Source organism: Lytechinus variegatus, chromosome 4 (genome assembly GCF_018143015.1).
Source record: "Lytechinus variegatus isolate NC3 chromosome 4, Lvar_3.0, whole genome shotgun sequence".
NCBI classification, from domain to species: Eukaryota; Metazoa; Echinodermata; class Echinoidea; order Temnopleuroida; family Toxopneustidae; genus Lytechinus; species Lytechinus variegatus.
Window position 1 is genome coordinate 50,703,498 of NC_054743.1, and position 27,986 is coordinate 50,731,483.

The 27,986-nt window shown below is 37.0% G+C and overlaps 2 protein-coding genes across 3 annotated transcripts in view; one reads left to right on the top strand and one right to left on the bottom strand.

Moving 5' to 3' along the window:
• Nucleotides 1-1,583: 1,583 nt before the first annotated feature.
• On the bottom strand, nt 1,584-8,468 carry LOC121414254 (zinc finger protein 16-like). Its single transcript, XM_041607370.1, has 3 exons — nt 8,374-8,468; nt 5,581-5,771; nt 1,584-4,491 (listed from the first exon to the last, which is right to left on the bottom strand). Exons 2-3 carry the CDS (start codon nt 5,711-5,713, stop codon nt 2,402-2,404), a joined length of 2,223 nt encoding a protein of 740 aa, XP_041463304.1. The 5' UTR covers nt 5,714-5,771; nt 8,374-8,468; the 3' UTR covers nt 1,584-2,401.
• A 4,638-nt stretch (nt 8,469-13,106) lies between these two features.
• LOC121414255 (cytochrome b5 reductase 4-like) overlaps nt 13,107-27,986 on the top strand; it is a 38,759-nt gene continuing 23,879 nt past the window's right edge. Inside the window, exons 1-2 of one of the 2 annotated variants that reach the window (XM_041607371.1) lie at nt 13,107-13,161; nt 19,698-19,989. In XM_041607371.1, coding sequence (XP_041463305.1) covers nt 19,713-19,989 — 277 coding nt within the window. In that variant the 5' untranslated portion in view covers nt 13,107-13,161; nt 19,698-19,712. Of the gene's footprint in view, nt 13,162-19,697; nt 19,990-27,700; nt 27,939-27,986 lie in introns of those variants that run through there. The other variant, XM_041607372.1, reaches the window with a different exon arrangement.

The window sequence follows — 27,986 nt, forward strand, 5'->3', positions numbered from 1 at the left end:
TGACACCCATTTGAAAGTCAATGTAAACACCATTTGAATGCCATTTGATTCTGGAAAATTAGCCAATTTACTGTTTTTATTGAATTTTAGGTGTGTTTTCAAGGTCATTACCAACAATAAAAACTATTTTTGAAGATATATCCTTTCAATACTAATTACAGACTATCATCACAGAAGAGATCAATGTCTTTGGGCTCTTCATCTTTGAGCTATCACAATTTGAAAAGTGTTGAAAAGCATGTATGTGTCATTAACTTCAATTTTAGGGTGTTTACGACCATTTTGGAATGCGCAAATCAGCCCCTAAACATTCCGGTAGCAAAATTTCTCAAGCAACACTTCAAAATATGGGTAAATGTCTATCAAAACACAGAAATTGGTCCCCCTCCTCGATGGGACGGGAGGTGATCCGTGACCTTGAACTTGGCATCTTTTGAAAAAAATCCAACTTTGAGGGCGCCCTACAGGAAAACGACACATACTCTTGGGTCAATTTTTTGTAATACTGTTGAGTATGTGAAAGTCCATAAATGTGCATAATATTTGGTTCTAAGCTAATTTAGTTTTGGATTTATGAGCCTCCAAACATGCTTCTGAAATCATTGACACGGATGCTTAACGCCATTTTCGGTGATCTCGTGTGCGAAATCCGGTTGACAGGTCCGCACTACAGTATACTCTGCATGTTTAGACCAAAAAGTTCTTCCAATTTACTTAAAATGAAGACTGTAATCAATCAAACTTTGCTGCAGTAGTCAATCAAAAATAAGCAATTTTATTCAAAATAATTTTGTTGTGTGCGCATTGGTTGCTATGGGAGGCCGTATCTAAGCAACCATTTGACCTTGGGGCAAAATATTTCAGATTTTTCCGTCAGACACTTGGGGCAACATTTGGTGCGAGTTTAAAGAAAATCGAAGAGGGTCGGGTGACAAGCATTGGTTGATTTGACATGGATTGACCCGTATATGATACACATACTTCAAATCTCATTAACATTTAACAATATTCAGATGTGGTGATTAAAAAAAATTGCCTCACCTATGATGATAAACAAAATGCGGCAATTCTCAAAACCCCGGGGGGCCACTTCCATTGACGAGTGGATACCATGCGCGACCATGGGGTCTCGAAAAGCACCCTAAACATGTATTGGCGTCTCAAACCCTACCCTTAACAAGTATTGAAAACAAAATGATACTCTTGGCAAGTAATCCCTGAAATGAACCCCTAAACAAGTACAGCGATATATTGTCACGTACGGGTCCGTCGGTTTTACCTTTTCACACCATTTGGTTTCGTACGGCCCCATATTCCACAACTCGCGCAAATCGGACTCTAAACACATAGTGTTGGGGCAAAAAGGACATCCTTTATCAAACATTTTAATTTTGTTTTATCATCCCCGAAAATTGACCCTAAACACGTAGCTTTCCTAGTGAAATAGATACCCTTTTTTTATTATTTCGATGTTTTTGATACCCTTATCACGTTACGTACGTAACGTGCCCTATCGTGAACAAGACATCCTTTTTACGTGTTTTTTTGGTCGCGCATGGTATCCACTCGTCCATGTAAGTGCCCCCCCCCCTCCCCCGGGCTCAAAACACAGATGAAAGTTGCATGGACATGCTCATGATATCAGGCTCACAATGATTCCATTATATCATAACTGATTTAACCCATGAAAGATGTTTTAAAAACTGTCATGTCAATGATATCATAATCATTTCATTTTTCAAAATCATGAATGTCAAGAGTTTGTCTGTGCCACTCTGGCCACATAATTTTTGTGCAAAAGTTTTCAAAGATTTGATCAGTTTCCAGTTTGGTTTGTTTTATTTTGCCTTAAAACAAAAGAAAACACTCGCCAATTTTCAGACATGTTATATCCCTTTGGCTTTTAACTCTTAAATGATGCTGAAATTTTTGAAAGGAAAATAAAACCTGTGGATCAAGTAACATTGTATAATAACAGAAAAAATAAAGGAATAAGGTTGGTGAAAGCTTGAGAACAATTGGACAAATAATAAGAAAACTGTAAGTATTGGAATGACAAAAGTAGTACAACTGAGACATGAAACAAATTGGATGCATTGCAAATGGGAAGAAATCCACATCATTAGTGATGTCAACATTCAAATGCTCATAACTCTCTTATTATTGGTTCAAATTTTCTCAAACTTTCATCGATTTGTTTGGTTTTTCTGTTTTCACACAAGCTGAGGATTTCATTCTCCTTTAATGATATTCAATGTGCCATGTCTAAAAATTGAATAAGCCTTCGGTGCACACAGTGGCACTCATGAAGAGGTACAAGTACAACTTAACAAAAAGGAAAAGCTATTTCAGATGCTGCATTTCAGTGAGACAAGCTCGACTAGACATGTCACTGAAAACTTCACATTTCATCAGAATGTTTAACCGTCACTTGCAAGAGAGATGATGTCTTGGAATCGAACACAAGTTCCTCATTTTGATCACAGAAGATTGGAGTACCATGCTCATCTGTGGTTATCACAATATGCTGTTTGCTGAGCTGCGTGACAGGTATCTGATCAAACTGTTCTGCAGAAGCCATCTCTTTGGCATCCACTGCAATGAACTTATCAGCTTCACCGTTAGACTCTTTACCATGCACCGTCTTAAGGTGGCGACGGACATGATGCCGCTTCCGGAAGCGACGTTTGCACTCCAGGCAGATGAATTCTCCCGGGGAATTATGTGCCTCGATGTGTCCTTTGCAGAGAGCCTCACTAGTGAAACGCCACGTGCAGCCCTCAACAGTACAGGCAAATGGTCGGGCATCAGAATGCACCATCATGTGGCGCTTGAGTGCAGTTTTGCTCTTGAGGACTGTTCCGCATACGTGGCAAAGGATAAAGTTGTTTGGGTGCAACTGCTGATGATCAAAGATATCCATGCGCACATCCGACGTGAAGTCACATAGATCACAGCTAAAGGTTTTGGTCCTGTGAGATTTCCGGTGCTGGCTGAGATGGTAAGATGCCCGGAATGCTTTCCCACATACCTCACACAGATGATTCCTGGAGCGGCTGTGGACTCCAAGGATATGCGTCCTCAAGGCACTTTTCCGACACAGGATTTTGCCACACTCTGGACATAAACTGGGCACCCGATTCTCAACGTACCTCTTCTTCTTTTCTACAGTGTCTCCTTTCTTGATACACGCATGGCGTCTCTTCCCTTCTACAACATCAGATCTGAAAGATCTTTTTCTGCTTCCACCCGACAAATGCTTTTGCTGAAGATTTCTCTTATGATACTCGGAGAGCATCATTACTTCTTCTCCTGTGATGTTCTCTGGAAAGACCCGATCAACAGGCACTTTCCTGGAAAACTCTAGCATTGTGTACTCCAGCGCTAATATCTTCTCATGAATCTTTTTCATATGATTGACAAGTCCTGCTTCACTATCTAGAAAGTCACAGTGGAGACATATAAAGACTTGCATTCCAATATCTGTTACCATGTTGGAGTTAGCAATATGAATCTGTCGATGTCGGAGTCCAGATATAAACCGGAAGTCTCCTTCCTCGTACTCTGGCATTACCTCAAGTGCTTCCGCATCTGAAAGTGGAGCCTCTTCTTCATGATCATCATCACCATCACTGAGATTACCTTCAAACTTATCTCCTGTCTCAAGGTGTATCTGCTCCATGAAAGTATTGCTATCATCATTCTCCTCTAAGTGATCAGAGTGTATAGAATCTAGAGTAGTATTGTCATCCTGTAACTTGCTGAAAGGACTCAACCTCCCTTGTAGACAATCTTCTGATACTTCTGTATTCTGTACATCATATTCTTCCTCTCCATCCACCTCTATTTTAGCTTCCACCACATCACCGTGAGGTTTGGAAGCTGCATTGTCCAACAACCCAGTATCTATACAAGAACTCCCAGAGCCACTGTCTTCCAAATCAACATCATTCTTTTCCTTGTCGCTCGTAACAAGATCTCCGACATCTGGACGTACAGACAAGTCTTTCGCATCAGCCATCTTTTCACTTTTTATTCTAAAAACATCAGTGCAGTCTTCTTTATCCCATTCCTCGCAGGTTCTTTTGATCTCTGCCTCACTACCAAAGACACCACCCTTCAAAACCTCTCCAGCGTCCCCTTCAACCAAGTCTGGTATCTCTGTTCCTCCAACAGCGCGTTCCGTCTCTCTTTCCCCCATCGCCATCTCCTCAATTGCATCACCTTTTTCCGTTTTCATCTCACTAGCTTCGCCATCCGTGGTCAAGCCTTCTCTCTCCTCAACATCCGTCTCTCTCCGGTCACCATTCTCTGCCCGTGAGTATGAATGATCAACATGCATTTTCTGGTCCCTATCTGAACCGTCCAGCAGTGCAGAAGTTTCCACAGGTTCTTCAATGTTGTGAAAGTTACTATAGTGGTCAACCAGGTGGACGTTTCCTTTGAAGGACTGTCTGCAAAGGAGACATTGGACCTCCTCTTGGATTTCATCTGCAGAGCAAAAACGTGTGAAAAAAAATGTGTAAAATAAAAGTCACTTCTATGTAACTTTGATCTTTATATTTAAGCCTACGGGCTATGTGGTATTCACCTACCAGCTACAATGTACATCACGGAAATAACTAAAGCATCCAAGAATAACAGAAACCAACCATTCCTAAAACAATATAAATTAAAGATAAGGTAAAAGCGATATCAAATTTAATAGTAAGAGTCTTTGGACTGTTGGACTGATATTCTATCAATCAGGAAAGTGAGGGGTATGAGTTTTTTTTTATTAACTTCTAATAATTTTCAGAAAAAAATCAAGCTCAAATCCATTTATATTCATCACTCTATTGCCTGGAGGAAGTTCAATAATTATCATAAATGATTCGTCATAATCCACTTGTTTATTGAATATTGGGTAAAATTGAATAGAACAAAAGGTTTTCTTTTTCCGAGATATTTGTTGCACCAGCTGAATTCAAACTCTTTTGATCCCCTGCTTGAACCTATTACCACATTCTACCAAGGATGATAGAAATATGAAAATCCTTGGGTGAAATTCGGAAAACTTTTCAAACATTTTCATGGTTTTCATTATAATTTGTGACTTACCAATTTATCCCAAAACCAACAATAAATCACCCAATACTGAGATTTCTATCGAGCTGGAGAACACACACCCCAAGCTTTAAAACAATATGTATAACTTTTCAAAATTGATCAACTTGATTGAATGCAGAAGACATTTAGTAAGAGTTTTACAAAAAACAAAAAGAAAAAACAAGGTTTTGGGGTTCACTCAAGAATGATATGTGTACTACTGTGCAATCTCAGTAAAATTCTCAAGCAGTCCGTAAAACTTGTGTCAAAGAAATAGAATTACCTTTTCAGCTACATGTATTTTTCCAAGTTGTACTTTTGGGGAACACATTACTATATCTTCCCTAGCAACTGTTTGTTTTGGGGTGTCATGTTACAACTGTCGGGTCTGGCAAGGTGCTACCCCCCCCCCCCCCACCACCCACGCTCCTTGATCTGCACCTGCAGCTCCTTCAAAATCAGTTATTTGTTGTATCTTATTATGAAACTTACGTTGTGAGTGATGCCTGATAAACTTCAGGACACTGTCAAACCAGAGATTGCAAGGGACACAGAGCACAATTCTGTGTGAATCATGCTTCATCTGGTTTCCATCATCACTGAGTCTTGTTCCCATGGTGACCATTTCCTTCCTTTCCTCCAATGCAATATGACAGGGAGATGGTTGAATCCAGATCTCAGGACTGTTAACAAGAATTAAAGCAGCAACAAATTATGTTTAGAGTGAAGAAGAATATATGAATACTTAGCCTATTTAGACCCAACAAATTCAGAACTTGGGGTCTAAGAGTATGATATCAGGATTTCAATTATCCCATTGTGAACTGTAATCCTGGGTCCTTTTACAAAGCCTGTAATTGCAGGATTCAATTGTCAACAGGTTACCAAAAGACAGACTTTCATGACTATGCAAAAGTATTTAGGAGTAGAATTTTCAATATTAGCCAGGACTTTGAAAGTGGAACGTACCAATAAGTATATGGAATCTTCATGTAGAAATAGCATAGAATGAAAGAAGGAAACAAAAGCAAGTCCAAGCCAAGCAAAGCCTCAATTCAAGGTAAGCCAGGAGGTGATTGGAGAGTAAACCTTCAACCTTGAAAAAGTACTCTCCCAAAAAGCGTTCCCGATGTCCTGGAGTAAAAGTCATTCGTTATAAACAGTGTGCCCCACAAAATACAAAACCAAGGTTTAGCGATGATTTATCATAACTTAATAATGACAATTACAATAAACAAATTACCTATCATTATAAAGCCTAGAATCTCTTCTTTCAGCTGATATAACATCCAAGATTTCTCATCCATGCATGGGTGAGTAAAAAACAATTTGAAGAAAGGAAAATTAAAAGTAATTTGGCACAGGGGTATAAAAATTTGAACAGAAAATCACAAGCCTTAATAGTTCAATATCTGCTCATCAATTTGATACCTAAATCGCAGAAAATGGTAAAAAATACTAAAGTTAAATTTTTCAAAACAATGCTACTATTTCCATAATTTCATGAGACAAACATGTTTTCACTGCTTTCTCACCTAAGGTATCACATGGTTAACAAAAGACTTCATGCATGGCTGATTGTCAATAAAACGGAGTGTCGAGCAAGACTAAATGCTATCCTGCAAAACCTCTTCATTTTATGAAATCATTGGAATTCAAGCCTTACTTCAAATAAACAGAACTTTGTTATTTCTTGACCGTTTTCTGTAATTGAGGTATCAAAGTAAAGAGCAGATGTTGAACTTTTCAAAATGTGATTTTCTTTTTGAAACTCAGATACCGCCCTTCAAGTGACTTTTTGGTTTCCTTTCTTCAAATCATTTTAGCTCACTCATGCATGAATGAGGAATAATCTAAGTTATTTTAAATGAAAGAAGAGACTCCAAGCTTTACAATGATGTCATTTGCCTTTTGTATTTGTGATTAACACATGATAAATCATTGATGAATCTCAGTTTCATTTTTTGTCGGACACATTATATTATATTTATCCATCAGACGTCTTATCTGGTGTTAATTTTAATCATTTCACGATGCAAGCAAGCAACACATGCACATATTAACATGTAAACAAGGTCTGAAAAAACATTTTCCGGCCAGCCAGTAGAACCTTCCATCCCCGACTCCATGGCATAGTCACTAAGTCTGTGTTTTTTCTTTTTTCATAACATCAAGAACTCCATCCCTTTGCTATCTATCTATCACTCTCTTCTTTTTTCATTTTCCCCTAGTTTTTTTTTACAGTTAGCATCTTCTTCCCATCATGTATTTTCTTCTTACCGGATCTAGGCCTACAAGATCTACTGGTTGACTGAAAAAATGCAGTTAATCATACAGCCTAGATTTCAGGTCTATTACCATTTCTATCTCCATGATGACTCACTCAGTCTCGACTCAGTAATTAACGTTAGACATAGACCAAAAGCTTCGGTCTCTGTTTTGTTGGTTGTTCAGCTGAACTCCGTTGGCTTCACTCACCAAATACAGAGACCGAAGTTCTCGCGCGATCTGTACAGGGGACTCAATGGCCATATGTTGTACTTAGATCGGATAAAATGGGGAAGTGAATTTGCGCAACAGCCGAGGAAAGTCACTGTTTTTGTTCGTTTTAACTTCATTTTTCTCCGCTTTTGGCAATTAATGCCAAGAGAGAATATAAATTTGCATTTTGGTTGCGTTAATTTTCAAATTTTTTATTCATTAAAGACAAAAATTGAAGAGCCCCGACGGGGGGATTTTGCATTGCAAGTCCCCTAATGGTGCCTGCACGATAGCGAGCCGTCTGTGTACGAGGAGAAATTTTTTTTTTAAATGTTAAAAAACTCCTCGAACCAGACGGCTGCCAGCTGTCTACGTTAGACATTGCTAGTGACGTAGCTAGCCTAGGCAAGACGGTCCTATCCTCTAAATATCAAATTCAATCTGCAAGCAAGTGCAAAGGCTATACCGGCTATTCAAAACAAACAAATTAAAATAATATCTACCCAATGAATTTCCAGATTTGACCTATAGGCATGTTGAAAGTTAAGGCAAAAAAAAGAGCCCTGAAAGCGGAAGGAAGCGCAAGGTTAAGGAAAGTCAAGGTCACTAGGTAGGAGAGTCACGATATTTTTTTTCAATTTCCAACAAAAAACTCTACCATACGGGACCGAGGTGAATTTTTTGTGCGTGAATCCATTGAAAATATCAATCCAATTACTAAATGTTGGTATTATAAGTTTAATATTTCACATCTAATTGTTAGCCTCAATGCTGAATTATCAAATGAAAATCAAAAGTATTTACCATTCATTGATAATGTCGAGAAAAGCTCTCTCTCATTAGACATTACTATACTCCGAAGATTCCATCCACGCTGTTCGGTCAAAGAACAATAGAGGGAGCGCGAGCTGGATCAGAGAAGAATCTGAGAGAACAAAATGCAGCTGATGGGGACAGTGATTTTCCGTTAAAAAAAATCTAGTAGATAAGAGTAATTAAAAACTTGCACAATCGAAGGACAACAAGAAAATGCAGAACAGGGACAAGCAGATGGGAGTTAACGAATAGAATAAAAGAACTTAAAGAATAGGTGCAGATCTATTGGTCAAGCCCGTGGGTCAGGCGATTCCACTCCCAGGGAGTGTTTTATCAACATTTTCATCCGACAGGTTGTCAGATCTGACATCTTTCCTTGATTTTGATTGGCTGAGAGGCAAGTTCCTATGGCAACTGTCAGACAAAATTGGGACTTGTCAGATAAGACGTTCGACATGTATGATCCTTTTATGAAACACCGCCCAGCATGGTCCCATTTCATAAAAAGTTGCTATGATGTCAACTCTTGCTGGAATGTCAACTATACAATGACAACAGTGAAACATTATTTTCTTTCTTGATTGGCTCTTCCAATAAGTTGACAGTCCAGCAAAATTTCCATCGACCCGCCTCCTTTTGCTTTTCGATTCTCGACTTTCAAATTTCGCACCAAAATGTTGAAAAACTATCCATGCTTGAGTCGGGACATTGCCAGGTGCCCATCGAGTTTTATTTTCATAAAAAAATCAAAATTACTAGATCATGGCCTCAAAGTCCCTTTCACCTCCTCTCGGACAGAAAGTTTTTTTATTTTAACTTATTTCTCGTTATTCAAAAAATTATATAAACATAATAATCTGGTGTGTAAGACAAAAGAAAAATTACTGGTTAGCTGTATAATCAGTATGTCTTCCTTTTTTTTCATTTGGTTCATCTTTTATTTTGTTTCTAATTATTCTAATCACTTATAATTGTTTGTATAAATGATTTTGCTATTTCAATACAATTAAAAAAAACTGTCCATTTAAATAATGTGTGTGGGAATTATGCTAGCTAGGAATCTTTCAGTTTTTAAAGGGTATATAAGTCAACCCCAACAAAAAAAAAATGATTTGAATGAAAAGAGAAAAATCCAACAAGCATAGCATTGAAAATGTCATGAATGGGATGTCGAATAAGAAAGTTATGACATTTTCTTTTTTCGGTTTATTTCACAAAACATTTATATGCACATATTATGTCAGTATGCATATGAGGGGACTGATGGTGTTATCCACTCACTATTTGATATAATTTTATGAAATGTTCTAATTTTCTCCTTGAATCAAAGTTTTCTTCCCCCCGAACATAATATACCATCATGGCTCAGTCAAAATGGTCCTTATATCGTAAAATCTGTAAAAATTGAAATATTGTACAATTGACAATAAAAAACAAAAGAAATAGTGAGTGAGCTAAGTAACGTCATCGATGCTCGCATTTGCATGTCACTGAGTGCATATAACTGTTATGTGAAAATAAGTAAAACTTAAAAGCAAGTGCACACCTTGTTACCAATAATGCATATAGCATTTCCATTTATTTGAAAGCAGGATAAAAGAGCATTGTAGATTAAATGCCTTGCTCACGGGCATAGGGGCCGCGTCCGAGGATCGAACTCCGGACTTTCCATGTATAGCCAGGCGCCTTAGACCACTCGGCCACGGCACCTCCACTTTCTTAGTGTATATCCGATCATTGATTTATATAAGTACTTAAAGTGACCTAAAAAGGGTTTTTATCATTATTTCCCCATTTTCCCCTCTCCTTATTTGTTCCTCTCTTATTTTTCTGTTTCTTCTTTCACCCCTCCTTCCTTTTTTTTCTTCTTCCTAGACTCCCCCCCCCCCACTATCATGCAGGGGCTGCGGAAGCAGGGGGGGGTTTAGGGGGCCTCGCCCCTCTTTTTTTCCAAAACCGTGTACATGGTCAGCCCCCCCCCCCCCCTCTTCACTTTGAAAACTGTTCCGCAGCCCCTGTCATGGGTGTCGATCCGGGGAGGGGTACGGGGGTCGGGGATATACCCCCCCCCCAAAAAAAAAAAAAATCAGGTGGGGATAGCCTGTACAATCATCTCACCCGCCCCCATATATGAAAAAACAGTATTCAGATATATATTTATAAAATACATAAAATATAAATAAAAATTGACAACACAAAAAGAACGAAAAATCGTTCCCCAAATCAGTTAATCCTAAGTTGTTGTTTTTTCTGAAGTTGTGAAGTTGACAAGTCTGTTTTGAAAACAATTAACGCAATCATAAATTCTGCATGTGATAAGTGACCTTGCCGATATAGGGTATTTGAAGAGTTAAGTTGCAAAAGGGGTTAGGTCCACTTTGGACCATTACGAGAAAAACCATGTTTTTTTCTCACTTATTGCAATAATATGAGAAACTAAATTGTCATGATGTACTACCCTATCATGTGAACATAAAATTGGGTATAAAATAAATCTACCTGTCTTCAATTTTTTTCTATATATTTTAAAAAAAATAGAATCGTGGACCTAACCCCTTTTGCAACTAAACTGAAATGAATCCAATCTCTTTTGATTAAAATCGTGATTTTTCTTTGCCACTTTCATTCACGTTTTCATTTGAATTTCAAATTTTCTTTGGTATCATCACAGTGACAAAAAATTTAGAGGTTTACAGAAAACAATAAAATTTATGAAAAAATGGACCTAACCCCTTTTGACAACTGAGTTCTTCAGAAGAGTTTAGTTGCAAAAAGGGATAGGTCCAATCCAAGAAAATCGTTTTTTTTTTCTTAATTTTCCTATATTGCAATATTCTTATGCAATACTAAATTTCATGATACTCTACCATGAGAACATAAAATTTGGTATAAAAGGAATTTACCTGTCTAATTATTCTGTAAAATATTCTTTTCCAAAAAAATTTTATGTGGACCTAACCCCTTTTGCATCTAATGGACCAAACCCCTTTTGAAAAAAAAACGGTGACTTTTCTTTGCCATTTTAGTTCACTTTTTAATAGGAATTTCAACTTTTCTTTGGTATCTTATAGAGCTACTAAAAATCTATACATTTAGACCAAAAAAAATCAAATTTGATGAACAATGGACCTAACACCTTTTGCAAGTGAGCTCATCATTTCATGAGCCATGAATAATGCATATTTGGCCCTCTCTTATTTCGATGGTGCATAAAAGCAAAATTGTTTTGACAGATGCATTTTATATGTTCTTAGTAATGTAGCAGAAGTTACACAGGTTGGGAAAATAGCTTCATCAATTTTTGATAACATAATTTTTTCCTTTGCTCACTGGTAGTGAGAAATCAATTATGGCAGTGTTTGCGATGAAATCAATGGCCAATGCAATTTTATATCACTTTTTAACTAAATAATTATACACTCTAAATGACAAGGATTTCTAAAAAAAAAAATCCATAGTGGTTATTGATAGTGACCAGTCGATGTTAAGTTTAAATGTTAAAAGGACAAGTCCACCCCAACAAAAAGTTGATTTGAATAAAAAGAGAAGAATCAAACAAGCATAACACTGAAAATTTCATTAAAATCGGATGTAGAATAAGAAAGTTTGATGACAATTTAAAGTTTCGTTTTATTTCACAAAACAGTATGCACATCCAGGCTGGTATGCAAATGAGGAGACTATGACATCATCCACTCACTATTTCTTCCGTATTATATTATGTGAAAATATGAAATATTCTAATTTTCCATCTTTAAGATTTGCATAATTGTTATTAAATAATTATGTCAGAATCTGACACGAGATAAAATATATAATATAATAGTTAGAGACGACATTTTGACCTTACCTTATGATCAATAAATCTGTTTTTATTGCGGGTTCAATCGTTACTTATGCTATTCTGTGTTCACTAAACTAGGCCTATACTTTCATTTTTCTGTCAATATGTTGAGATGTTCTTTTTCTTGAAGTAAAATACTTGTAAACTTGAAACTGTACGAGTTACAATGTTTGGCAATTTGAAAGTGAAAGTGGACTACATTATTATGGCATAGAAAGTGATATACCCTAAGCTCGGATTTTCGCATTAAATGAAAGTCCCCACACCCTCCCCCGCACAGTCGCTTCGCTCCCTCGCCGGGATTCAGACACCAATCATCACAAGAAATTGACACCTATGCCCACGATTATTTCTTTCATCATGGACCCTACCACAAAATTGTGCATGCCAGTGACTGATGTGTCCTTAGGGTGCTTCGCTGCAGTATAGGAAAAACAAATTAAGCAAAAAAAATATGATATTTGCTTTCACGAAAATAGCTGTTTGAGTTTCGACTTGAAATATATGTATACAACATAATATATTCATAATAATATATAAGGCTGCGTAATTAAATGTATATAAGCTAACATCTTTATCCAAGATCGGTATTTTCATGTATTTATTATTTTTTTAATCCCAAGATTTTGCCTAATCGTTATTACTATGTTATGTTTATGTTATATTAAGGTTTTTTTCTTATATTTCTTTGTTTTGATGATAATCCTTCAATGTCAGCCTTGTCAGGATTCTATATCAGTAAACTTTTAAATTTTAATTTGAATTCAGTTGAGTTTCGTCCAGATCCTCGCTTCCGTCTAGAGTACCTACATTATGTAGGCACCCACTCTAGTTCCGTCTAGTTCCGTGGCTTAGTCAGAGTGTTACTGCCCTCTACGTTCATTAATTGGCAAAATATTTACAAATTGTTTCCTAATAATCCGTGGTGGAAGGTACGTTATGTCACTCTATAAATAATCAGTTTTCCCAGCTGTTTTGTAATCTTGTACGTGTTGTTTGATATTGGAATGGTATCTATATTTTGTGTAATTCATTAATTTCGGTAAAATGTAATTTTTAGTGAAGGATAAGATAAAAGAAAGAGGTTTATTTCGTAACTGCGATCGCTGGTTGGATCTGATTTCGCCTTCGGTCCCGTACGCTATTTTCTGTGTTGTATTACTTTAGACCCTGAACCTTGAATAGTAATCCAGTTTCAGCAGCTTCAAAGCTATCCTGGGATGAAAACATTCTGTGTATCAGTGCAAGGTGCCATGGTGAAGTAATTTGAAATTTCACATTTGTATGACATTAAAAGTGAATGTGCACAGTGCACGTGCAAGTAAAAACTAGACCAAAAAAAAACTAAAAAATCTTCGGTCTCTGTCAGTAATAATGGTTGTTCCGCTGAACTCTGTTGGCTCCACTCACCAAATACAGAGACTGAAGTTAAACCTTTGTCAGGGGCTCAATGGCCACCATTCTTGTTTTTCTCCTCAATATGGTTCAAGACGCGTATATAGCACAACGAACAATTGTCCATAGACTGTGTACAACGGATAGATTGTCTCCACACAGCAATTCTAAGACCGCTGATTGGTCAATCGCGCAGATCACGTCATGATCACGTGGTCCGAAAAATAATTCCTTCAGACTTCGTGCGGAAGTATCGATAGCGATAACGATATCCGGTCACGATGTGTACGCGGTAAATGGTCTTGGTTCGTGATCGGATCGCTCCGGTATCGATCAAAAATTATCGAAACCCTGCAATTTCATGCATATTCACGCGACGCTCTGAAACCGGGAAGCCAATTGACTCTGTGCATGTTGCGATAGACTCTACAAATTCCAACGAACACGATGACATACAGACGCTAATTTGTAAGATTTTGACGGAAAAGCAAAAAGTAATCGAAATTCTCTTACCTGTGCGGTATCGGTGAGAAAATAGATCCTCCGAGAATACCTTTCATAATTCATATAAAATACGCGAAAGTGAAATTCTAGGTCGATTTTGGTACGAGGTGGTAGAGAATTGCACACTTGTTTTGTTGGAATTCTGTGTGGGGAAATAAAAGGCTTGCACTGCGCATGCTTACTATATTTTCATTCATAAATTGGTTCTCGGCAGTGGCTGGATGACGTCATGTAATAAGCAAAAATGTACACGACCGCTACGTTCACGCTCCGCTATCCGTTGTACACAATTTGTCGCTGTGTATAGAGAGGGCGGCAATATCATAAGCGATGCGCTACTAGATTTAAAAAAAACATGCATTGAATGAATCTCACCTCGATGCTAAATTCGCTTCAACTGGTCTAGTGCGCAGGGTATTTTAGCATCGAGGTGAGATTCGTGATCTAGCACCGCTCATGATGTTGCCATGGTGAGTGGCTATCCTTTTTGTCTCACCTGCATAGCAGAGTGAGACTATAGTTCCGACAGCAGCCGCGTCAACACCAAATCTTAACCAAAGGTTAAGTTTTTGAAATGACAGCATATTAGTTCATGAAACTTGGTCATAAGGTCAATCAAGTATTACTGAAATCCTGCCGGAGTTTCAGTTCACCTTTCTTCTTCTTCCTGTTACAGCAGGCAAACTCCTCGATTGGGATATAATTGCTGCAGGCATGTGTGGCTAGTGGTGAATTTGAATTAATGATGTGCCCCCCGGATGAAAGTAAACATTTGAATTTTGTTAAGCCTTGTCTTAAAACCATTGACCGATTTAGCTTCACGTATGTCTACTGGTAGCAGATTCCATTCTGCCATGGTCCTTGGAAGGAAAGAGTACTTGAAGCAATCTTTTTTTGTTGTTGGTCGGGAAAAAGAGATTGACGATGATTTCCGTGTCCTGACAGAATCTTGAGAGGGAGCTGTTAAGTATCGACCTACGTCGACCGAAGCACTATGATTTATAGATTTATATAAAAGTGTAAGTCTTGAGATAGCCCTTCTATCTTCGAGAGATTTCCATTCAAGTAACTTCAGCATCTGGGAAACACTACTGGTTCTCCTGTGATCTTTACAGACAAATCTAGCGGCTCTAGGGTCCCACACAGAAGCACAATACTCCAACTTTGGACGTACTAACACTTTATAGGCTGTTTCTTTTACATTTCGGGGGCAAGTATACAAGTTTCTTCGAAGGAGGCCTAAAACCCTATTCGCTTTAAATATGGTAGTATTAACATGGTCCGACCAGGTTAAGTTGCTATTTATCTCGACACCTAAGTAATTGTGACTTGTGACAACGTTTAGACGTTTCCCATTCATATCATAGGTGATTAGAAGGGGTTTCCTTTTATGAGTGATGTGCATAACATGACACTTATCGGTGTTAAATCTCATTTGCCATGTAGTTTCCCAATTACACAGAGTATTTATGTCCTGTTGTCAAACTTTCCCATCATCCTGTGATTTTATCTCACGGTAAAGTATACAGTCATCTGCAAAGAGTCGAACATGTGACTGTATATCTTTGGGAAGATTGTTGACGTACAGTAAGAATAGCAAAGGCCCTAAAACGGTAAAAAGGTCATTTAGGGTCAATGAACTTTGGCCATTTTGGGGGTATCTGTTGAATTACCATCATTACTTTAAAAGTTTATGGATCTGATTCATGAATTTTAAGACATAAGAGTAATCAAGTATCACTGATTATGCTTTGCGAGTTTCATGTCATATAGCCATCAACATGAAAGCTCAGCTTCTTACCAGCACCTATCTCACCCAAAGTCGACTGCAAGATCTCCAGACTAGTTTCCGACCCAAGTTGTCCTGCTTGCCATGCATCTGTGGAAACTGTCTTTCACTTTGTTAGTGAATGCATAGCCTATACCCATCTCAGGAATAATCGTCTGAAACATTTTCCAGAGGATGCCATTAAAGTGCTCTCAAGCTTTTCAAATAGAGACTCTTATCCTCATGTTGCAAGAACCAGACTTATCCTCCTTGGTGTCATTGGCAATGTCTCGTATCAGTTTCCTGACTTTCATCCTGTTACTCTTCAATTTATTTTTGATTTACATTTCTCAAGACAGCGCCTTGTTGATCAAGCTGCTGCAAACAGTGACTAATAGCTACATGTAGTTATTTTACCATGCTGTACTGCAACTAAAGGCCTGCAGTTCTCTGGTGAACGGAGGAATTCAACACAGAAGAAGAAGATCAAGGTCAAAGGTCATTTAAGGTCAATGAACTTTGACTAAGTTGGGGGTATTTGTTGAATTACCATCATAACTTTGAAAGTTTATTGGTCTAGTTCATAAAAGTTGGACATAAGTGTAATCAAGTATCACTGAACATCTTGTGCAAATTTCATGTCTCTTGACCAAGGTCAAAGGTCCATGAAGTTTGGCCATGTTGGGGGTATCTGTTGAATTGCCATCATAACTTTAAAAGTTTATGGATCTGATTCATGAAACTTAAACATAAGAGTAATGAAGTATCACTGAACATCCTGTGCAAGTTTTAGGTCACATGACCAAGGTCAAAGGTCATTTAAGGTCAATGAACTTTGGCCATGGGAGAGGGTATTGGTGGAATTACCATCATTCATGTAACTCTGAAAGTGTATTGGTCTAGGAAATAAAACTTGGACATAAGAGTCATCAAGTATTACTTAACATCCTGTGCAAGTTTCAGGTCACATGACCAAGGTCAAAGTTCAATAGACTTTGCCATGTTGGGGGTATTTGTTGAATAACCATCATAACTCTAAAAGTGTATGGATCTACATGTAGTTTATAAAATTTGGACATAGGAGTAATCAAGCATCACTGAACATATCATGCAAGTGTCGGGTTACATGACCAAAGTTAAAGGCCATTTAAGGTCATTGAATTTTGTCAATTTTGGAGGTAATTATTAGATTGCTGTCATAACATTCAAAGTTTTTCGATATATATAGTTTATAAAATGTGTATATAAGGGTAATCAAGTGTCATTTACAAGTCTTAGATGGCATAATCAAGGTCAAATGTCATTTATGGCCAATCAACATAGTATTGTATCATTGTATGAATGGTGTTTTTTGTGAATAATTATTTTATAGTAGTTTTCAAAGTTAGCACTGCTGCTACTATATTGAATCGTGTGGTGCAGGTGAGACTGCCAGAGGCACTCCACTTGTTTGATATTTTTACCAATTTTATTTATAGAAAACACACAAAAAAGAATAGAATAAAATCGCTTTAATACCTCGGCCTGGAAAGTTGGTTTGCATGTCTCTTCCACGGAAATAAAAGCAAATAAAAAGATCAGTGGTGGTGCTAATAAATTTCATAACCTTAATTCAACTTGTTGGTTGTAGATTCAGTGTATGCAGCAATTCCGCTGATTATTTGATAAAATATGGAACCAAACGTTATAAAGACATATTTTTATCATATTAACAGTCCCGCAGCACAGAACATGCTTAATGTTCTGTGCTCTACCAGCGATTTGTGTATACCTGTACAGCTAATTTGGCAATGCAGTGTTTTCTGCTAGTATAATTCAGTTTCAGTCAGACACGCGAGTCTACATTTTTCTCCACTGTTTCAGTAAATTTGAGGATATTATTATGGAATATTCATATATTGCGATGATTTGCAACTACATGTAAAGGTTGGTGAATGCCATTTAAAGAGATTTCCAGGGATACTTTAAGTGGCTTTACAAATAATGATACTGTTTAACCTTGACCGAACTTGACTCGAAGTTCAGATGTCGTGCTCGCATTTTGCCGCTGTGCTATTGCAGTGCGTATGGCTAAATGTGCGGCTCTTACAAACGTGAGAAAGCATGATGATACCAGAGTTTTTAATTACATATTTTGCTAAAATGCATTCGTTGACTGCGGGATCAAGCCATTTCCAATCAATATATCGCTCTTTTTTTTCAATGTATCAAATTTTCCTCATGTTTCAGCTGAAACGTTTGGAAACGAAAAACACCCTCGGCCCATCGTCTAATGGCGATGCAACGAGTTCGCAATTCCAGCAGAGGTGGGGCTCCACCGCAAAGCGGACCCCCTAGGTTAATAGGCCTACGAGGATGAAGCTAGTATCAATGAAAATTCTGAAATCAAGCAAGGGCCCCACTAATTCAAATAACAAGGTTTTATGATAACCTTGTTTGCTGTTCCTACAGACTCCCTGTGTGGGGGAAATAAGGTTGGCAATGCTTGGCTTATTTTCTCTTGTTTTTAGAGACAAATGCTTAATTTTTTTACACCATCAGTTTCCATCACAACTATTCATCATATAACTTGGCTCTTAAGTAAATTGAATTCTTTTAATGATTTTTTCTGAATTATAAATAGCGATTACAAATGATAATTTTCTTAATTTTATTTTCCACCAATAGAGAACCAGGTACAGAAAATATTTCCAAAATGCCGCAAGTTTTTGAGCACTCTGATGAATACAAACATGATACCCAAGTTACTGATGAAAAATAAATTGCAACTGTATGGAAATTAGTATTTTTGGTTACAAAAGTGATCTTTTAAATGATTTTTTTAATGTGTATTGTATACTACATAGATTTACATAGATTCTTCTTCTTGTGAAGTACAGACTGCCTTTGGCAGATTATTGTAAATGCTTGTCAAGTGCCCAGATGAATAGTGTGAGTAAAAATCTCTACAAAACTACATATACATACTTGTATGTGCGGCTAAAAACAGAAGAGGCCTTAACAAAGCCTTCTTTGCTGCACCTCCTGCTTGAAAGACGCGAGGGAGGTGCTGTGGACTATCTTTGCTGGGAGTGAGTTCCATATTCTGATAGCAGATATATTTGTGTTCTGGCATATGGGATTCCCCACAGGCAGGCTGGTTGCAGTGAACAAGTGAAGGTCCCCAGAAAAGATGATTATTCTTGTATACTGTTTACAGTGAAAAAAAAGGCTGGGCCGGTTGCATGGCCAATTTCCTTCTGCATTTGGCCTTCCACTGTAATTAGTATAATACACAGTGTCTTTTGAAGTAGAGCATTCATTCCTCTGTTAAATACATGTATGTAACTTGTGACAACATCTGTAGTGCACATGCAAAGATGTTTCAATCAGATGCAGGCATGCCAGCTACTCCTTTCTTCCTGGAGTTTAGGTTTTTAAGATTTGTTTATCAACCAATAAGAGGAGCACTTCATTTTTCCATTTTATTTTAGAAAAAAATAAGTCAGCCCATATATGTATTTGTGTGGTGGGGTATCAGTGTGTGTATGGGTGTATTAAAGAGTAATAGTTTTTCAACATTTGTAATTTCTCAATGTTCAAATATAAGAACGCTAAACATGTCTTAATTGTATAAAAAAAAGTGAGGGAGACACACTTGACATTGAGCAGAGAAAAAATTTGCGCCACGCGATTAGGACTCCTTTTTCTTTCCGTTTTCGAATACTGGCAGACCTGCAGATATAGGTCTAAGTACAATTTTTGCTTACAGTGCCTTTACATGTATTAGATCTGAGGCAATTTCTTTCCTTGTCGTTACAGGTGTGTTTTGATAGCATGATGAACCCCAAGATGAGCCTTTCGCCTCCGCAGCAGCAGTTCCCGGCCATGAACTCACCGCAGAGGGCCGGCTCGTCCTCGCTCTCTGTTCCCGGTGGCTCGTCTAGCCGCATCAAGGTTGCCCTGAAGCCTGGCCGATCTTTAATGGACTGGGTTCGGCTGGGTAAGCAGCAGGGACGAAGGCTGAATGGAGTGCAAGGACAGAGGATGGAGGTGACTGAAGAAGAACTCGCCAAGCATAACAAGATTGACGATGGCTGGTTGGCGATCAGAGGTGAGTTTTAAGAGACCTATTTGTATTCGTCCTTTCTTCTTTTTCTTCTTCTCTTCCCATCATCTTTATCTTCTACTGCCTTTTCAATACCTTCCTTTCCATCTTCTTTTTCTTTGTCTAATAATTTGCACTTTTTTTTTTTACGTAGCTTCCTCATCTTTTTTTTTTCAATTTATCATCTCCTATTTCTCCTACGATCCATACTGTATGGATCGTAGGAGAAATAGGAGATGATAATTGCATGATACAATGGATTAGGAGCCAGACTAGAGTAATTGATATAATCGAAGCAATTAATCAATGAAATGGAGATGGGCTGGCCACCTTGCAAGATCACATGATAATACGTTGTAGGCAAACGCACCACAGAATGGATCACGAAATCAGGGTAGACAAATATTGAGATGGAGTGACAAGCTCACAAAATTCATTGGCATAAATTGGATTGCATCAGCACAAGACAAGCACTTTTGGCACCAACTTGAGGAGGCCTTTGCCTAATGCAGTGGGCTGAACATGGCTGATTTGATGATTTCTCCTATTTCAATCTTGAAAGTGCCCTGTATCTGTTTTCTTCTCCCCATCCCTTTCACTTTTTTTCCCTTTCTACATGTAGTTCCTCATATTGCTGCTTCATCTGCAGCTCTTCCTTCTCAATTATCTTGTCCAAATTCTGTCTTCTTTCTTCTCTATTCATTTTCCTTATTTTTTTCTAAATCTTTACCTTCTATCCTAAAAATAGTTGCTTATAGATTTTGTTATTGTAGACTTCATGTATCTTGTTTTCTTTCATTTTAATACGCCCGTCCTAGGACGGGATGTATTATGGTATCACGCTCAGTGTCCGTCTGTTAACTTTTCCTTGTAAACGCGATAACTTCAGTTTCACTTAACCTAGGTTCATATTATTTGGTGTGTAGAATACTAGCATGGATCCTAGGAAGCCTATTGATTTTGAGGTCAGAAGGTTTGAGGTGAAGTTGCCACCGTCTGCTTTTCTTGCTTGACCAATAACTCCATTTTCCGTGTTACAGGCGGGCGTATTATGTGCGACACTTGTTTCATTTGTTTTGTACTTTATATCTTCTCATTTGTTTTTATTCCTTAATGCTTCTCTATGTACATGTATGTTTGCTCATGCCCTTCTTCTTTACAAGACAGGAAATATTTCAGACAAGGCTTTATAAATACAAAAGTCAATAGATTTCAATATGAAAAATTATTTGTAGGGTTGTGATCCTTGAGTAGAACCTTGTGTGGTTTTGGCCTCAGGGCCAGCGTTGGCCTTGGCCACGGCCAAAGCCTGAGCTTTCTCGGCCGTCACATTGCAAAACGTTGTATCTGAAAATTCTTATTTTTTCAGGTTTTTGACATTTGGAGGGGTTTTTTCAGGGTGCTCTTTTCATTAATCTTACTCTCATAATTACAGGTATTTTGATTTTCAAGATAGCATGGGCTATCAGCAGGACTTTTTTCAAATTTGCCAACTCGTTTGATGGGAAAAGTATATATCTTTATTTACACTCTAAAAATACCACAGTATAACACAATGTTTTTCGGTGACAAGATGGATCTCTTAGTTACACTTTTCTGCCATCAAATGAGTGAGCGCACCCAGCTTCGTGAAATATGGCAAACATTATGTAATTGCATGTATCTGCAACATACAAATTGTATGCCAAGAGTTTTGTGTGTCTTCGGCTTGTACCACAAACATGAAATGATGTATCTTCAGATACATCATTTTGCCTTGATTCAACCATAGAAACTAATCAATGTTATTTGCATAAATACACCTTTTTGCCATGATGTTGCCATAGCCGAATAGAAAATGTATTCTGATGTATGTTCTGCAGATACATAATTTTGCCAGTATTACACAGACTACTTGTCCTCTGAGCAACAACCATAACAAATCATGAGTAAATTCCTGTTTACTGTACTATAAAATAGGCTAGTACAACTACATGTACAATACATCAGTAAATGGTGTTCATGTACATGTAGGAGCTGTACTTGTTACCCCCCCCCCATGTACATGTATGACAATCGTCATGTTTTATCTTAATCTTGGCTGGTCGATTGGGAGAGCTCACATATATTATTAACCCTACCCCCATTTATCTACAGTAGGCAGTGCTGCACCATCCCGAGTTTGCTCAATCTCGAGATTTTAGCCCGATTGGCCCTTTTCGCAATTAACTCTTCATGCGTTCACCTGTAAACCCCCTGTGTGGTGCATTATTTTAGCAGTGATCCCCTCTACATACACACTCTGTTATTTAGAGTGCCATAAATTTTTATCTGATCATTTTGAAAGAAAATGTTGTGTAGCAAACTTGTAGAGTGTTTCCTGGGCTTTCTTATGGTATATAAATCTATTGGATAAATTATGGAAAAATCTATAGTAAAGTACATTTTCTAAATGCTTTCTTCTAATACTTCCAACAAAATTTAGCCCCCCTTTTACTTTGGTTCTTGTATTAGTGGCATGATTTTTATTTATCCACTTGGACTGTTCATTACATACATGTAAGCTTTGTATTGATACCAAAATCATGATAATCTGATATGAATAGCCCATACATAGTGGAAAATAAAAGAGAGTAAATTTTTGCCTGGTCAAGGTACTGTACTCCATTGAAAGGGTCTCATTCACATTCATGCCATGAGTCACAGACTCCTAACAATAAACCTGGCCATGGTATTGTTTGTGAGGAGGGTTTTATTGATTTTCTCCTCTCCTTTTTCAATGAACTTCCTGGCAGTGATCAGGATGTATTGATTTTTTGGGGGGTTACTAGTAAAGGTACAATAAAGTGGGGTGGCATGATTTGTTCGGAAAATAAACGCGATATAAGTACTAATTTTTTATTCTGTAATTTGTAAACTGCGATAATCTGTCAAACGCTAAACTAAATGTCGCACACGCGATGATCGATTGGTACACATGTACGGTATACACAAACGCCAGGCTATACATTGTGGCTAGGCACGCTCCGGGGCATGCAATTGTTCAAAAAACAATGGGACTGGGGACGTCTATGGGAAATGTGTGGTTGTGCAAAATTGCGAACGAAACACGCCTACGGATGGGCAATAATGCGAACGTAACGCATGAAGAGTTAATCTCGAGATTCAAGAAACCCCGTCTCCACCGTCGCAAGAAGAGCGATTCCTGCTCGAGCGAGGCATGGATGCATGATGGTCTGACGCCGTGAATAAATAATCCCGAGTGCGTCGGCACTTATGAATTAGCGCGATAATTCGTAAAATAGCGCACTATCTTGCAAATAATCCCAAGTTGACTTGGGATTGCAATCTCGAGATTAATCCTACGAACTAGCGCGAGAATTGCGTCTCCATTGCAAATAATCTCGAGATTGTTCAGATCGGGTTCATTTGCCGGATCAAAAATAGCGCGCTAATATGAAAACTCGGGATGGTGCAGACGGCCCTTTTGACTGCCCACCCTCTCTCCCTCTCCCTTTAACACCCAGGTACTCTTATTTGGGCAGGCTGAGTGAGAGAGCGCAACACTGTATTGTAAATTGCATAAAGAGAAAAAAATACCTCCAGAGTACAATTTATTAATGGATCTCTATTCGACCCTGCTCTGGATAATGCGCTCGCTCGAGCCATCAATCCACTTTGCTCCATAATTTTCTGGATTTCAGGTTGCCTTGACATTTTGTGTTTATTCACTAAAGGGACTGTAAAGGATAGAGTTGGGCAGACAGTGCTAATTTTCTTTTGCCATCAACAGATTAAGAAATTGTATATGTCTGGTGATCTGTAAATCATGAGTACATTCAAGTGCATGTACATGTATGCATATAACTTTTGGGTAATATTTTCGCTTTACTAGTATTTCAAAATACACTTTTGAAATGAATGTACTGTACACTCATACACTGTCCTTGTACTCCACAAACCCAGATCAACAAACGGAAGCAGAACTTCAAGTTTTAGTCTGTAAAGTTAGAAATCATTCAGCTACCTGTGTATGTATACAGCAGTAATTTCAATTCACAATCTTAAATCTTTGCTATATTTCATATTGAATATAGTTTGTAGTAAATATTTTTGAGCTCTTTGCCTTTCATTCAAGTCTGGAGTCAATATCACTTTTTTGTCAGTGCAATTCATTCTCTTTGTTCATGTAAATACCTACATGTATGATGGAATTAACCCGAGTGTTTAAAGTGCAAATATATCTTTGACACTTCCGGAAGAGTAGCCAGGAAGCCTTGTAATATTTGTTTTTGAAAACTTATCACTATTCACACGTTAATATTAAAGTTGTACGTTTGGTGTAGATCAGTTTATTTTTTCTTCACTTTTTTAATACAGCTTTGTTGTAAGACTTTCAACCTTTGATTCTTTTGCAAACTATTTGAAATGTTTCTCAAAATGTAAATAGTTCTCTAAACTCTTCCTTCTGCAGAGTTCTTTTAAATTTGTTGAGAACTTTAGTGTTTAATAATATAAAGTAATCTACTATTTGTTTGGACAATTGTACATTTTTTATTAGAGGTGGGCTTGAAATGGGTGATATTTCAAAACCAAGTTTTTTGAAGCAGATTGTTGTCCTGATATGAGACCGTTTGAAAGAAAATCGAAGGAAAAATGGGGACAGTGCGGGCCAAAAACAATTTTTTGAGGAGTGTGAATTAAAAGTCTCTTAAAAATGAAAAAGTCATCTTTTCTTATTTGTTTTCTTTTTCCTTATGTTTTCAATGTACAGTATTTTTCCAAGCCTTAATATGAAGAAAACATGTTTGGAATTTCCTTGTACAGTTACATGTATTTGTAGTGAATTAGCATTAATAATCTAAATTAAACCTCAAATTTCCAATGCATAGAAAATCTCTAGCAATTTATTTAGGTATGTGCAATGTACATGTAAAAAAAATACCATAAAGTGAAGATGAAAGTAGCAACAATAGAATATGCAGTTAAAGGGGAAGTTCACCCTGACAAAAAGTTTACTGTAAAAATGACAGAAAAAATAATAAAAAATATTGCCGAAGGTTTGAGAAAAATTCATCAAATAATTAAAAAGTTATTAGAATTTTAATTATTTGATTTGTGACGTCATATGCGAGCAGCATTCCTACATACATGTAGCGAATGGTAAAATATAAATGAAATGCCATTTTCTCAGAAAATTGAAAATGGTTTTCACTGTACCTTTTGTATATCAATAGACAAGTAATTTCACACCCGATCATGAACAGAAAACAAAATTAAGTCATCAGGAACCATACAAAATTTGAAATTCATGCATTTTATAACACATGGGGCAGCTGCTCGTTTATGACGTCACAAATCCAAAACTTTGTACTCTGATATTAAACTTTCTTACTCTTTAATGGATTTTCCTCAAACCTTCACCAATATTTTTTACTATTTTTCTGCTATTTTTACAACAAAGTTTTCTTCAGGGTGAACTTCCCCTTTAAGCCTAAAAAAATCATTTTTTGGCATGTAGGCCTACTGTCCCAATTTTCTTTAAAATGGTGCAATATCGATCAGGACAAGATTCTGCTTCAAATGATGTGTAACACTTGACTCTAAAATACCAGCCATTTTTTACCCCTGTATTAGCCCACCCCTACTTTTATGAGTTGAACATGTATATTTAAACTTCTTTGAAGCACTGTTTGTTCATAGCGTGAGTCATTCTTTGCATTGTAAAAAGGAAGAAAAAACGGACAGATAAAGCAGTTTCCGGATCATTCCTTTTAATCTTTCCAATATTGCTGTGTCATATTGTATTTCATGTTATTCTTTAATACCTGCATACATTTCTGCCATTTATATAAAGACTATCTTGTAGCAAACATTTCTGAGTAATATTTCAAGGAAATTTGTTCCAACTGAAAAAATGTAATTTGTAATCCTGATATGGAAAAAAATGTGAAGTCATGGCTAAATGGTGTTCAGTAAAATTAAAACTGAAATAAAAGAAAACTCTATAAGATGAGTAATATAAAAGTGAGGTACACCTGCAATTCAAATTCAGAAGCTGGAGGCTGCTTTGGTTCAAAATGAAGTGAGTATGAAGAAACAGGTAACTCTTTGAATTCAATTATTTGTTTTCTATTGATTGTGCCTAGAATGTATTAAAGGTATTGAAAGATGTCTTGTCATGATTTTAGGTAATTTATTGAATTTAATGATATGAATGATTTTCTTTGCATTTTTTAAGGCTTCTTTATGATTTTTATTGAGTAATTATAATTCGTACTACACAAAAATTGTGTGTACATACAGTATGTAAAAAAGAAAAATCTGCAAACGTACATCAATTACAGAAGTAGTAAATATACTCGGTATCCATTGATGTCAAGTGAATATCAAATAACATTAGCTTCCTCCTCATCAACTTGCATTTTGTAGCAATTTTTCAAAGAAAATTTGTTGACAGAATTACTGTGTAGAATATTTATGGGATGCTATAATATTGTTGTAAGCAGCACTTGATACCAGCTAATATTCTGTTAAATGCACATTTGAAGCTTTACAGGCTTTTTTTATCGGGGGGGGGGGGGACCTTGCTCATTTTATATGCAGATTGCATTTGTTCTTTACTTTTCCATATATTTCTTTTGTGACATGCCTTTTAGTATTTAACACTACTGAAAAAAAAACAATGTTTGGATGCAACCCAATATATCCCAGTGCCAATGCAGCAATATTTGTTTATTAATATATTTACCATATATTTATTTACCACTTAGTTTAGTCTTTTTATACCCTGGCAAATTGGACTGTTAACACATAATTTTCCTATTGAAACATACATGTATACCCTTTTTTCATTATTTTAGTGTTTTTTACACCCTTATTACGTTACATACTTATAACGTGCCCTATCTTGAAAAGGAGATCCATTTTACATGTTTTTTGGTCACGCATGGTATTCACTCGTCAATAGAAGTGCCCCCCCTTTCAGGGCAAGCTTCAATCAGTGTAAAACAGGGTCTTGTCTTACAAAGAGTTATGATTGATCCAATTAATCTCATCTGTATAGAAATCCGTTACTGTCCTAATATTTTATACAAGGAATTTGAACAATGTCTTTTGTAAACAAAGAGAAACACATTGAATTTTCAAGAAAACGATGAATGTCTGAATACACATCATAGTTTTGAACAACCGTATATTTTAGATGTCAGTGTTGCTGGCTTTCCATAGTTGTGGTCGATTGGATCAATCGTAACTCTTTGTAAGACGGGGTCCTGATTGTCCCTTCACCCAGCCAAGTGATGAACAAGGAATACTGACCAGTTTAAAAGTCTACATGCAGCATGAACACAAATGAAATAATATAATGTACTTGTACTTTGTAGAGATAATGAGAAAAATGAAGGTGAAAAAGTAATGCCTACTAAATAATCAATATAGAAATTCCTAAATTTGAAAATCAATGTTATATTAGGCACTGAGGTTTATATCCCTGCTATGAATATTCATTAGGTATTGTAAAATGATTTGTCTATACTTATAGTGTGTCACACATGTAGAGTGGAGGGAGGATAAAAAGACTTCATAATGTTTTGTGAGAAAAGCAATCGGAAGCCCACCACTTCTGTCATGGTTTTAAGGTTATCACAGGGACATGCACAGCATCCCCTGTCAGTCAGCTATTGATTTGACTTGTTCATTACATAATAATTCTATTCAGGCACTCCTCCAGCACCATCAGTTGAGTATAGAACCTTGACCCAGTTTGGTCTATTTTTAGACATGACTACATGCACATGCTTTCATGCTGTGTTTAAAGTCCAAGTCAGGTTTTTGTACTTTGATAAGACATAGGGGTACTGTACAGGACTGAAATGAGAGGATACTCATGTATTTTCTTCTCCTGCATACCGTACTCATTCAAGAGGTCTAGTTTTACAGTTTTATCTACAATGTAGATTGCACACTTGAAAAAGGTAATAATATAAAGTAACAGTGATTTCTTTTAATGATAAACAATATTT